Source organism: Durio zibethinus, chromosome 1 (assembly GCF_047325235.1).
Source record: "Durio zibethinus cultivar Kanyao isolate XHJ-2024 chromosome 1, ASM4732523v1, whole genome shotgun sequence".
Lineage (NCBI taxonomy): Eukaryota > Viridiplantae > Streptophyta > Magnoliopsida > Malvales > Malvaceae > Durio > Durio zibethinus.
Genome location: NC_143162.1, coordinates 2,734,984 through 2,749,017, shown reverse-complemented (window position 1 = coordinate 2,749,017; position 14,034 = coordinate 2,734,984). Strand labels below are relative to the sequence as shown.

The window sequence follows — 14,034 nt, the reverse complement described above, 5'->3', positions numbered from 1 at the left end:
TTAAAAATCGATTATGGTTTCAGCATGTCTCCGACACACCTAACATTAGCAAGGATGCAACCTGCAGAATCCCTTTTGTCTTTCTTTTAAGGTAAGAGTGTGGGAGGAAAGAAATCAAAGAATGGCAAATCAGCAATAAGCCAGCCAATTCTTATGAACCTTTAATGAATTCTGTTCTGCTGTATCAAATTTTCTTGGTTGAGCAGGAGCCAGCTAGGAGGCATATACCAACAGCAGCATCAACGTCATACTAACAGAAAGGAATAAATTAATTGGATATTGCCAGTAGAAATGACGGGGACAGATGGTAGATTTGTGGACGATTGGATTGTTCATCTAAGGTGTGTAGTAACAAATCTGAGCAAAAACATCGTAAGTTCAGTCAGTGGACCGGTTGGTTATTCGGATTTTCGGACATAGAAAAGCACCTGGGTATTGGTCACGTGTCTAAATGTCGAATTAGTATTCGTTTATTCCTAGGAGATTGGAAAGCAACATATAGGACATTCAAATAGGCCAGAGCTGCCTCTGTTGTAGATTCCATCCATGGCAGCTTCCTCGTATTATCTTAACATTTTGCTGTCCGTTGTTCATAAAATTATCAAAATCAGAACACAAACTTCCAGTTCATATAACAGTGGCAGTTTCATATTCCGAGGGGCAACTAGATATCTATTTCTTGGTCTGCAACCAAATTATCACCTCTTACCCTTTTACCATATGAATTTTATTTCAAGTTTTCTCCTCGTTTTCGTCCATCTTTTCCTTCCCTTTGTTCACTCATTTTCTTTTAACATAACCAGTTTTAATCCTGATTCTAGTAACATTATTTATGAAGGTGATGCCACAGTTTCTAGTGGAGCCATTGAACTCAACAGGTTTGATTATCTATGTCGAGTTGGCAGGGCTATCTATGCTCACCGTGTCCCCCTTTGTGACTCTTCTACACTGGCAGTTGCTTCAGTACGCATTTCTCATTCATCATTGATACTCAAAATGCCACTCTTTATGGAAATGGCCTTGCTCCGGTTGGCTATCCAATACCACTAAACTCGGCTGGTGGATTTTTGGATTACTAAGCTCAACTACCAGGGCTGGCTCATCCCAAAATCACATCATCATGGTTGAGTTTGATAGCTATCCTGATGCAGATTGGGATCCACTATTTGAGCATGTGTGAATCACCAACAACTCTTTAACATCAGTTAATCCTACCCGATGGGATGCTCGCTCAAACAGTGGAAAACTAGCTAATGTCTGGATTACTTATAATGCCACTACCAAAAACCTGAGTGTGTTCTGGACTTGCGTTGAAAACCCCGTTTTTATGACTCTTCCCTCTCTTGTCAGATAGATTTGTCTGAAACTCTCTCAGAGTGGGTCATAATTGGATTTTCAGCAGGTACAGGCGAGTACCCGGAGTATAACACCATTAAATCGTGGGACTTCACTTCAAATTTGGATACCAAAGGGAAGAAGGTAAGCCATGGTAAAAAGATTTGGGGGACATATGTAATAGTGATTGCTTCGGTTTGTTTCTTCTATTCAGTTACAGGTTGGTTTCTGCTGAAAAGGAGGTATGGTAAGAATGTAGAACAAAATGGCCGTGCAAATGCAATACACAGTTGCTCTTCTGTGTACAGTGATTTTGAGAGAGGAGGCTTTTCCAGAAAATTTTCACACCAAGAAGTATTTAGAAATTAGAACTACCAATGGCTTTGCAGATGATGGAAGGTTGGGCCAAGGAGGGTCTGCACATGTTTACAAAGGAACATTAGAGGATCAACGCTTAGTTGCTGTAAAAAGAATATTTGCTGAATCCGAGGGTTTCTTTATCAATGAACTTAAGATTATAAGCCGTTTGATACATCGAAACTTGGTAAAGTTCATCGGATGGTGTCATGATCAAACGAATTGTTACTTGTTTATGAATACATGCCAAACGGCAGCCTTGAGAATCATCTTCATGGTAATAAACCAACACTCCATTGGGATGTTAGGTACAAGATAGCTATGGGTTTGGCCTCAGCCCTTCACTACCTGCATGAAGGCGCAGAGCAGTGCGTCCTACACAGAGATATAAAATCAGCTAATGTCTTGCTAGACACAGATTTCACTACCAAGCTTGGTGATTTTGGAGTAGCCAAGCTCGTGGACCAGAGACTTAGGACTCAAACAACAAGGGTTGTAGGGACACCTGGGTACTTAGCACCGGAAATATGCAGGAACAAAGAGCTCGTAACTAAACAGACATGTATAGCTTTGGAATCGTGGCCTTGGAAATTGCAACTGGGAGAAAGCCTAACCAAGATGGTGGACTCCTAAGGTGGGTTTGGCAGCTATACTTTGATGGCAATATTCTTGATGCAGCTGATGGAAGATTGAAACATTTTATGAAAATGAAATGCAATGCTTGTTGATGGTGGGATTATGGTGTACTCATCCTAATGACAGGGAAAGGCCAAATGCAGAGCAAGTCATTAGAGTTCTTCAACTGGAAGCACCATTGCCAGAGCTTCCACTTGATATGCACGAGCATCCAGCCCCTTTACCTCGTCTATCCATTGACAACTGAAGGAATGTGGATATAGTGCTGAAGTTTTCAAGATATATTCACGTACTTCGCTGAACCATGATACATTACAATATCCTTTTGCCCTTATTTTATGTTATTCCCAAAAGCAGATCCATATTCTACTAATAATAGGTAAATTATTATACTGTAACAATTTTATGTTAATAAACTTGTTAGATTTTGTACACAAAGCTTAATTCAGTTGGTTCATACAGTCACCTTTAAAGGTGGCATCTATTAAATTTGAGATTCAAATCTCAGCACCTATAATCCTTTTTCCTATCCCCTAAACTACGGCTTCCTTTGTAAAAAAAAAGAAAAAAAGCTCGCTATATATTTTCTTATGAAAGTAAAAAGGCAAACAGAGCAAGAATACAGAGTCATAGTTAATCGAAGATTCAAGTTTTAGTGAGGCATTGCTTAAGATAGCAATTCCAGTTAACTAATTGGTTGATATTCATAGAAAAAAAAAATCACTTACTGCAGGTAACAAGAAAGTGAGTCACCATGATTCCTGAAATGCTACAAGAAGCTTTGTCTTGCTGTAGTTGGATGGTTGCTGGCAGGTTGGAAGCCGTATGAATTTTCGTCTTTTTCAGCAATAGTTTAAGACAAACTAGGAAGTGGTTAACTTGATTTCTGGGATTCTCAGTTAGAAGTTTTTGGTATCTCTTTTGACCTTTTTAGATGCATTCTTGCGTACACATCATATTATCTGTTAAGTTAGTTCCCATTGTGATGGAGGAATCTACTGCCCCACAGACTGAACTTTCAAGAAGAAATTCCCACCTGGTGCATGTAGATTTATGTTAAATATTAAACTTTCATATAGTTCGCTGCACACGAGATCCTTTTAATACATAATAATCTCAGAAGCAAGGACAACCACAGTTTTTCCAGTGTAACTTCCTAAGCTTAATTAATGCTATCAATTGTTCATAAAATAAAGAAATAAAACCCAAGGATCCAACTATTTAAAAATGACAAGGCAAAGTTTCTCAAGGGAACCTAAACATCTGATATCTGATAAATCAACCAAGTATCAGCATTCTTAGCAACAGTCAGAGCAAAACGTCTGCTTATAAATCATTAAGATGTTGTCTTCACCATTCAAATGCTCATTGATCTTAAAGCTACTAAAACCAGTCGTGTTAGTCTTCGGCCCATTGGCTGGCGTGTGTATCAAAGCCTATCCACCTGTAGAACTCTTCAAACATGACATTTGCAGCTGCAGACGTTCGTACTTGTTTCTCATTCACCGGCTACACTAGAAATGTTGACGCCAATGACAAATGTCTTGCTCTTCTGCATGCTCCTGTGGGCTAGAAATACCGCACGATGACTCATTCGTTGAAATTTGGGAGTTAATGAAAAATACCAGTATCATCACTTCCACCACGTCCCATTATCATGTCATCCCAGTTGAGTTCAACATGAAATTCATAGGTTGGGATCAATAATTTGCATCTGCTGGCTATGTCCCAAGGGTAGCTGGCTCACAATGTAGAAAATTGACTAATGTCTCGATTACTTGCAATGCCTACCAAAATCCTGAGTGTGTTCCAGACGAGCTATGAAAACCCTGTTTTTATGGATAGCTTTTCTTTTGGTTTTGATATTGATATGATGAAATTTACGAAAGCTCTCCCCAAAAGAGTAGCAAATGGTATTTCGGCAAGTACAAGCCAGTACACTGACTATAACAACATTAAATCATGGTTAAATTTGGTCGTATGTTTGGCCACCTCAGCGCTTGTCCTCGTTGCAGTGAGCTGGTTGCTGCTAAAAAAGGAGAAAATAAGCCAGGAATGAAGCCCAAAATGGTCAAGCAATTAGAGATCAGGGTGGCAGTTAACCGGGTGGCAGTTCCGTTGAGGGAGAAGAGTTACCAATACAGTTTTCACTTCAAGAACTACACACAGCTACCAACGACTTTGCAGACGATAGAAGGAAGGGCGAAGGCGGACGCACTGTTTATAAAGGAACATTGGGTTTGCTGAATCGGAGAGTGAGTTCAACAAGGAATTGAGGTTTATAAGGCGTTTAATACATAGAAACGTTGTGAAGTTCACCGCCATTCAATATCTTCATGAAGGCGCAGAGAAGTGTGTCATCCATAGATAAGCTTGATGATTTTGCGATTGCTAATCTCACGAGCTTGAGGACGAGTCAGACATCTAAAGGTACAGGAACACCTGGCTACAAAGCACCAGAATATCTGGAGGAACCCAATGCCAGTGAAGAAGCAGACATGTACAGCTTTGGAATCGTTGCCTCGGAAATTTTGTCCGGTAGAAAACCAGATCCTCATTAATCTGGTGCAATTCATAATTGGATCTGCCAGCTTCACCTTGCTGATGCAGCCAATAGCAGATTGCAAGGAAATTTTGATCACTATCAAATGGAGCGTTGTTTGGTGGTCGGATTATGGTGTGTACACGTCTTTCTAGCAAGGAAAGGACAAATTTAGGAGAAGTAATCAAACTTTTTCAGCCTGAAGCAATATTATCAAAGCTTCCGACTTATATGCATGTTCATCCAGCTACTCCAGTCCAGCCCCCTTGTCCGAAACACAAATCGACTCTTCGGAGGATGTGGACGATCATTCCGCGTTACAAACGGACACTTCAGACGAAGATGATCATCTTCTGTTACAAATTGAAGCCTTAAAGACTTAATGTCGATTCTCCCCTAACGTCAGTAAACTGAACTATAACATAATACACTTGTTTTCTTTCTTGTATAAATTTGTTCACACTTCTGTTACTGAATACTAACTGACCATTTTGTTCATATTGTCCTTCTAATTAGGCAAGATAATGGGAGCATTCCACAGTTAAACAAAGCTAAGAGAAGTTTCCAATCCAATTGTAGATCAAAAACTGTCTTTAGGGTGAGAGCTGAAAGTGTCCAGGAATTTTAAATCCACAAGTAGCCATCAGAATGTCCATTAAAGATTTTCTTAGCTTGAAAGCTAAAGGAGTTTGGGGGCAAACGTATATCCACTTGGTAACTATAAATTGCAATGGCAACTAGCCAACTATTGTATACCATTAGAATTCAACAGGAAGATATCATCGGAAGAGCAGCCTTACTGTATTTTCCATTGAAACAGGAGACGCCTGATTTTGGAAAGGCGGACAGAAGGATAAGTAAAAAATAACCTAGGACCATGTCCTCCTTCCCCCACCCCTTCCCCCTTTTTTTCTTCTCCATATTGCTATAAAAAACGCTTTCAACAATGTGTACAGGAATATTGAATACATTAGATTACAGTACCAGTCCTAATAAGTTATATGTTGCTATATTATGACATAAAAAGAATAGCAGAAGTGCGTCCTACTATGAAGAATGTTAGAGAAAGACAAAAAAGTATGAATTCAGTACCGAACATTTTGACTGTGCAATAATTCAACCACAGCAGACACCACTCCCTTTCCTTCTGCAGGAATGTCAAATCCTGGTTCTTCAACCTTTCTGTTCAAAAGCTTGTCAAGTTCACCACGCAGTTTCTGCAGAATAATAATAATAAATATAATAAATAGATATAAATATATTTTAAAAATTCCTTTATGATCTTCATCTATTGCTTAAACTAGATCAGAGGATTTTATTTTATTTTTTTTTGTGCGAAGGAAAGGCATATGAGACATTACCCGTATCAAGTCTAATACACTCTTTGATGCAGAAAAATGAAGGTACCCTCCAAGCATCTCAATACCCTCTCCTGTTTTGCTAGGAATAAAATTACCACCAAACAGAAGCAAAGCATAATCAGATATGTTTGTTGAGTCTCGGATAAATATGCTGGTTGTTTTAACCTTTTCACTGTAAACCATGTAAGGCAGAGGGAAGTGATGAACCCCTGCATTAACAGATGCAGGATGAATGTCAACTTTTCCAACTTCTTTAGTATAGAATGCTGTACGCTTTCCCTTTCTTTTGCATTGCACAACATTTGGGTAAAGCCCAGCACAAAGGATGGCACATACCATCTCCAGATCATGGCTGTACCGGTTGTAAGCCTGTATAAAAACATATATCGAACTTAACTATAAGCACAACTGGACAGCTCCCATTTTTAAGATAAAAAACCAACCAAAGACCATGATAAAGATCTGCAGCATATGTATAATGTGTGAATTAAAACATCATAAATCAAGCATGCCCATGGATGCTTGAAAAGGTATACATAGGCACAACTATAGAAAAAAGAAGAAATGGGAGGGTAGCAAAAAGGTTTATGTATGGCAAGAAAATTAGATAAGACAAACAGCTTACACTAGCACCCCGTGATTTGTCTACAAAGCCTATGTCTGATAACAGGTCAATAAACTGATTTCTCATATCCTCCATCATCTGCAAGGTCACTGGTGATAAAAAATTTTCCCAACAAAATGCTCTCTCTCTTCCATTACGTTTTGCATCTTTATATCCTTCAAAAGCTTTAAGAAGTGCTATATGGTCACTACATTTAAAAAATTTTATATTTTCCAGTTAGTAACATGATCATAATTAATTTTAATTTGTTATTCAAATGGGAAAGAATGACTTAGCATAGCAGCCTAACCTGCAAGAATCACCAGCAAAGGATCTTTTTGCTGCATCAGCTTCCTCTTTCCTATTTATTGGAAGGACAAAAGGGTCACGATGTGCAAGAGCAGCTGCAATTGTCAAAGCTGGATTCAGGCATTGAAAAATAGCTCCCATTAGAAGCATCTTTCCTATGTTTGGGTCCAAAGGTAGAGAGCAAAGATGGTTACCTGCAAAAACAACAATTCAGATAACAGTTAATATCCTAGAGCGAACATATGTCACAGAACAATTTTTTCTTTTGAAAAAAAAAAGATAGATAGATACCAAGCGGAGTAAGCTCCTCTGCATCATTCAAAGCTCCAATTGTTTTAAGAAGCTCAATCGCATTTTGAACAGAAAGAGGATCTGGCGGCTGAAGTGCCTTTGCCAAAAATGATCCCACGGTTCCAAGTTGCAACCTTTTGATATGAAGGGATAGCTCTTGCAAAGGTGTTCGAAGAATTTCAGGTAATTGATACTCAAGCATTGCATCATGGATTAGTTTTGGATACAGTCTATAGCAAACTCCAGGTTGCACACGGCCAGCACGACCCCGTCTCTGAAATTGACCCACCATATCAAAAAGTGACAAACTTGGTAACAGGTGAAACTAGTCAAAACATGGAATAAATACAGAGAATTACCCATTAACTCTAGGCTTTCTTGAAACTAAATGAATACCTGATGTGCTGAAGCCTTTGAAATCCATGATGGTAACAGACATGCCAGCTTGTTAAGAGCATCATAACTTGTTTCCTTTGCCTTTCCACAGTCTACAACATACACAACATCATCTATGGTGATGCTACTTTCAGCAATATTTGTCGCCAGAACAATTTTTCTGAAAGATAGAGAAGCAGATTCAGAATACAAGAGGAGATAAAGAAGAAACCAAAACAAAATGATAAAAAAAGAAAAGTAAAACTGCATTGATCATTGTAACCAGTTAATGGAAATCTATAGAAAAGATAACAGAGAAGCAGATTCAGAATACAATTGGAGATAAAGAAGAAACCAAAACAAAATGATAAAAAGGGAAAAGTAAAACTGCATTGAGCATGGTAACCAGTTAATGGAAATCTACAGAAAAGATTAATCTATGGACCCGTATGTTGCAAAAATTGTGGAGCCATGCAGAAAAGTACATTGCAAAAACAGCACTTAGGGCAAGAAGTTATTACTCTCCACTTGACAAGGAAAATCCATCTTTACTGTCACAGTGAAGATCACCATACAACTTCAAGAAAAAACAAGCCAATAATGCAGAAGTTCCTACCGCTTGTTAGGGGGAGGGTGGTCAAATATTTCGCATTGATTAATGGCAGGCATCGAACCATGTAGAGGAAGAACCAGAAACTTGCTAAGATTCCCAAGAAAACTGTTCACTTTGATCTTGTCAAGGAGCTTAGAAATGTCATCCCAGCCTGTGAGGAATACAAGAATTGCTCCATCACCTTCATGGCGGCAAATACGTTCAATTGTGGCCTCCACCTAGAAATTTCCAACAATGGTAACATGATTAGACATGCAGCAACAGAGTAATATAGTTTAAAATATTATTGCAAAAAGTGATTTAGTAAAAGCAACAACATATGTTCTTTCTCTTTAAAAAAAAAGAAAAAAGACCGAAACTTTGTTTCACTATAACCATGACAAAGGCAGGAGCCAAAAGAAAATCAATAAGCAAACAAACATCCATCAAATGATAATTAGAAAGTCGCACTACATACATTTCCCTTTCAAGCTGGCAACAAAAGCAAGCAGTGATTGGCTAACTTCATAAATTACATACCAGACCCAAATCAATCTGTGAACCCGACCATGCTTCAAGTGAATGTCTCGTAGATGCACTGTAATTCTTATAATGAGACTCAATGTTGACATCCTACATAAGAAAATGCCACAATGTAATAATTTATTTAACAGAATTAAAGAATAAAGTTCACAAACAGTAAATGGCTTGCTCTCCTATCTATTGATAGAAGCTACCTATTTACATTTGACGGATGAAAGCATTAAATCCCCAGTTAATATATGCTAGCTAAACTGCTAATAACAGGAATATGAATTAATATTCATACTGAGAAAATGGGGAGAGAGAGAGAGTAACACAACTGAAATCAAGCTAAAATGTGCACTTACAACAAGCACATTTATCCTAGAAGTCTATTAAGTAAGCATAAAAGGAGGCGGAACAATAATCTTTTGTAAAACTTACTAGACATAAAATACTCATTATTGGCACCATGTGAAAAATTATTAAGATAAAGAACACAGCAGTGCAAGTACTAGATTTGAAACCAGTTAGTTTGCCAAAAATGAAAGTGTAAAATGGTTTTCAGACCACTCCTATCAGCACCTTGCTTTGGTTGGACCCCTCAAGAATGATTCTCTATGGTAAACTTATGTACTATTAGTTAGTTCAAAAATTTTGTATTAATTAAAATTTTCAAGGAAAAAACTTTGCAAGAATGGTAACATATATAAATGTTTATGGCCCCGCTTTAGTGGCGGAATAACTAGGCAATGACCCTTTGATTGTATTTGTTAATTCTTTCCAAAATTTAATAGTTAGAAAGAGTCTGACGATGATTGAATTTATCTTTGGAGACATGCCTCAAACAGTACAGTTAAATCATCTTTCTTCAAATCCAGCTCTTTCCTTCTTCTTCGTGAATTGCCTTGAAAGTTGTCAAACTCTGATTTAATATTATATCGAGTTTTCTGCAGCACATCCTCTAGAAATAACTCTGCCACTGGAAAAGTCAACCCCTGCATATACAAAGTAAATAATAATGTTAAAAGACATGAAAATACAGTATACGCAATGAACAGAACAGAAAACATGTTTCACTGTGTAACTTCACCACTCTCTATACCAGTATGTGAATAGTTGGTGCATTTCCGAAATATTTGGAGAACAAATCAGCATTGATGGTTGCGCTCATCAAGATAAGATGCAAGTCCGGACGCCGAGGAAGAAGGTCACGCAAAATTATTAACAGAAAGTCCTCATTCATGCCTCTTTCATGAATTTCATCCACTAGCAAATGGCTCACACCATTTAAATCTGGGTCCTGAACCTGGAGTTTCAGAAAAAATATAGAAATAAAAGAAAAAGATGTTATAGCAGAGAAATACAGAATTAAGCACAACTAGAATTAAGCACAACTAGCTGACTAGAGGAAAAATCACATCAAGAGAACATGAAGCAAACAAATGTTCTAGTGCTTTTTAAGCAACCCAAAAATTCACTAAAGCAACCAAGAACACTTTTCCCAACAGAGAGAGAAAACCATGTGGTTTAATAACATCAGGTGTGCTTTAAGCATTCCAAAAATTTCCTGCAAGAAGCATCACTGAAGTAACCGAGAAAAATTTTTGTAACAGTGAGAGAAAACTGCATGATTTGTCAGTGACAGGATTGCTAAACACCATAAAAGTCAAGTAGCAACAAGGCTGTAAGAATCAGATTTCTAGCCAAAAAAAACTTAAATGCAAAGTAGAACTAGAAAACTGGAAAAATTGAACTACAAAGAAAACAACAAAATAGAGATTCAAACTTAATTTAAACAACAAAAGAGGACATAATAGTACCAACTGTCTGAGTAACACTCCAGTTGTGCAAAACAAGAGTCGTGTTTGAGCAGAGCACTTTGAGTCTAGGCGAATCTGATAACCAACTGTTTCACCAAGACTCTCTCCCCTTTCTGAGGATATTCTAGCTGCGACAGATATGGCTGAAATACGACGTGGCTGAGTACATATTATGTTACAATCAGCCCCGCGTAAAGATGATATCTCCTCTTCTAAAATAAATTGAGGAAGCTGTGTTGTTTTACCACAGCCCGTTTCTCCTGAAACCACTAGAACCTGCACCAGTGAATAAATTACAAAAATCAGAAAATCAGTTTAGCTTGAGCTTAAGCTTGTCACTAGCTCATCTTGCCTACAAAGCAAGTGCCTCGACTCTTCTAATGATCAATTCAAGTATTCAACTCCCTCTTTGATTTAAATCAAAACTTTGTCCGCTTATGGTCAAAGTATCAAGGATCAATATAACAACTATACAAGCATGTGCATAGAAAGCCTATGATTTTAGCATATGAATTTATGAACAGGTTTTTTCATGACCCGTAACTTACAATATAACATATGAAAAAAACTCATGGATAACTTCGTAATACCCTGTAATGAAACTTATAAAAAGACTAAAGAATCATATATGCACTGTTCAAATTGGAGTATCCAGCACGAGGAAGACTCTTCTTTTATTGCAAAAGAAGTGCACAATTATTGCAAAATTCTTTAAGCATAGCATGCACTATGAATATTTATTTAAATTCCTTGTTTATATGAAAGTGACTATAATTTTACACTACCATCTAGTTGTCGGCCTCCTTTCTCCCGGTTTGGCAGTATCAAGCATGTAATCAGCAGAGCTAGTAACACCTAAGAAAAAAAATGATGTTCTCGTAATTCATGAGAAACTAGGTTTAAACAAGTATTGGACCTGATTTTCATTAACAGCTTTCAGAAACTCAGCTTTCACTTTGAATGCAGGTAGTTTTTCTCTAAAAGACTGCATCACCTTCACACTATTACTTGCCTGCAAGAGATTAATTAACATGAGAAATATTTAACCAGAGCAACCTGGACCATTGGGATATATGGGATGTTAACAAAGATAATATCATAACATGTTAAGATAAGATACACACCTTCAATGTTTCCTGCTTTTTATTGAGTTCAGCACTGAGTTTTTCCTTGGCAGAATCCTCTTCAGTAGTAGAAACTGAATCAGTTATTTTTACATCAGGTAATTGTTTTGTGGCTTCCCTATTGGATGCCACACCAGAATCATCAGCAGATCTTGTGTCCCTTGAGCTATCCAAAAGATTTCCAACTCGCCTCTCGGTTTCAGTAGACATGCGAATCTGTAAAAAAGTTGAAAAAGAACTTACATGAACATGCTCTGTAAGAATACAATGACATTAACAATATACGTAGCATTCAGTTCTAACCTCTTGCTGTGTAGATCCATGACGTTCATCAAGATCTGCCCGATAATTTGGCAATGGAACTTTACTAACCACAAGAGCCTTCCCTTTATTATATGCATGGCTTTCTTTCCACAAGTGCAAAATCAATGAGAAAAAAAAAAGAAAATGTAAAATTAAGAAAATAAAAAAAAATAAAAAAAAAATATATATATATATATATATTAAAATTGGAAAGCAACCATCTTTACTTCGACCAATTGCCAAACCATAGTCAAACTAAATATGACGCTATATATTAAAATGATTGGGCAAAACCATTATATATTAAAATTGGAAAGCAACCATCTTTACTTCGACCATATATATATTAAAATGATTGGGCAAAACCATAGTCAAACTAAATATGACGCTAATTGCCAAGCAGTAATGTTACACATACAAGTAAAGACCTAATTGGTAAGCCATATCAGAAAGAACTTGCTGGTCGGAACGGCTGAAATTTCGTTTAATGATCATCTCTTGCTCCCCTCCTTTTTTCATTTGATCCATCTTATCCCACCATTCAACCTCATCAAGAACTTCCATCTAAACATAAACACAAGCATATTAAAAATAACAATAAAGTTCCATTTTTGTTGTTACTTGTGTTAGTCATAATTTGCTTCTTACTTTGTTGTTATAAAGCAAAAGCAACTGATAAAAAGTTAAATGATATACTTGGTTAAAAATGAGCAAAAAGTTAAACTTGCCAAGCTAACACTCATTCAAACAAAGTAAAATCATAAATTTTGATATTAAGAAAAACTTTTTACAATCATTCAAAATTGTTAGTATTTACCTTTGAATCCAAATGCGCCAATAAGAACAGCCAAACAGAGGTTAATTACATAAAGAGGTATAAACCTAATCGATATGCTTACAATTAGCAGCTTTAAACCTTTATTATACAATTTCAAACGGCCAAAAACAAAAGTTACAGTTTTTATAATCATTCAAAATTGTTAGTATTTTACCTTTGAATCCAAATGCGCCAATAAGAACAGCCAAACATAGGTTAATTACATAAAGAGGTATAAACCTAATCGATATGCTTACAATTAGCAGCTTTAAACCTTTATTATACAATTTCAAACGGCCAAAAACAGAAGTTACAGTTTTTAGATACCTCGGCTGCCTTTTGACGGAGTCGCTCAGCTCGCCAAACCGGGTCCCACCAGCGCTGCTCACCGCCACGACCACCGCGGCCGCCGCCGCCGCCGCCTCGACGTCCGCCCCCGCGTCCGGAGTTGGGACCGCCTCCTCGACGGCTGCCTTGGTAGTTAGGGCGATAAGACATGGCGAAAGAGGAAATCTGGAGTGGAGGAAAGGGAGAGATCAGCGCAGACGCGAGAGGGAGCCGTTTGGAAAGAGGCAAAGTAAGCTTATTATTAGCGCTCAGCAAGCGCAGGGACATTTATACAAGGAAGGGAAAATAAACGGATCGCACTATGGGAAGTGGGGCGGTGAGTGGGTTTTATTGGCTCCGTTTGTTAAACACAGTGAAGCGAAGCGAGCAACGGTAGTGTTACAAAACACAAATATTTTTCATTTTTCACATTAATTTTATAAATTTTTTTTCTACAATTTAGGAATTTACAATATATAATTTTAATTTGAGTATTTTTTTTAAACATAATAGTTTGATTTCATTTCCACTAAACCCTACTCATATTTAATTTGTGTTTTAAGTTTTTTTTAAGTTATGTTAAGGTTATATCTTTTTTACTATTTTTTTTATTTTTAATTTTTTTCTTATATTTTTTTATTATTTATTTGTAAATTTTTAAAATATAATATTAAAAATTTTTTATTGAACCAAAAATCAAACGTCAAAATTTATTC

The 14,034-nt window shown here is 37.0% G+C and overlaps 1 protein-coding gene and 1 pseudogene across 3 annotated transcripts; one reads left to right on the top strand and one right to left on the bottom strand.

Moving 5' to 3' along the window:
• Positions 1-175: 175 nt before the first annotated feature.
• On the top strand, positions 176-2,575 carry LOC111310575 (L-type lectin-domain containing receptor kinase IX.1 pseudogene; annotated as a pseudogene).
• Positions 2,576-5,724: 3,149 nt separating this feature from the next.
• Positions 5,725-13,637, bottom strand: LOC111311649 (RNA helicase family protein). 3 transcript variants are annotated; one of them, XM_022911211.2, is made up of 16 exons: positions 13,319-13,637; positions 12,593-12,738; positions 12,175-12,274; positions 11,872-12,087; positions 11,664-11,759; positions 10,748-11,023; positions 10,030-10,233; positions 9,767-9,922; positions 8,943-9,035; positions 8,427-8,641; positions 7,832-7,991; positions 7,436-7,709; positions 7,146-7,338; positions 6,857-7,043; positions 6,232-6,600; positions 5,725-6,087 (listed from the first exon to the last, which is right to left on the bottom strand). In XM_022911211.2, the coding sequence occupies exons 1-16, from the start codon at positions 13,604-13,606 to the stop codon at positions 5,956-5,958; spliced, it is 3,105 nt and encodes a 1,034-aa protein (XP_022766946.2). In that variant the 5' UTR covers positions 13,607-13,637; the 3' UTR covers positions 5,725-5,955. The 3 variants fall into 3 exon arrangements, with proteins under 3 accessions (XP_022766946.2, XP_089614839.1, XP_089614830.1); XM_089758713.1 differs by lacking the exon at positions 12,593-12,738 and having other exon boundaries at positions 5,809-6,087; positions 12,175-12,278; XM_089758704.1 differs by lacking the exon at positions 13,319-13,637 and having other exon boundaries at positions 5,809-6,087; positions 12,175-12,278; positions 12,593-12,730.
• Positions 13,638-14,034: the final 397 nt, after the last annotated feature.

Coding starts and splice junctions, on each gene's coding strand:
- LOC111311649 (XM_022911211.2), bottom strand. CDS start 13,606: ATGTCCCTGCGCTTGCTGAGCGCTAATAATAAGCTTACTTTGCCTCTT. Junction 12,088..12,174: donor ATGGATCTACACAGCAAGAG/GTTAGAACTGAA, acceptor ACTTTTTTACAG/ATTCGCATGTCTACTGAAAC. Junction 11,024..11,663: donor AAGCTGTTAATGAAAATCAG/GTCCAATACTTG, acceptor TCACTGGTGCAG/GTTCTAGTGGTTTCAGGAGA.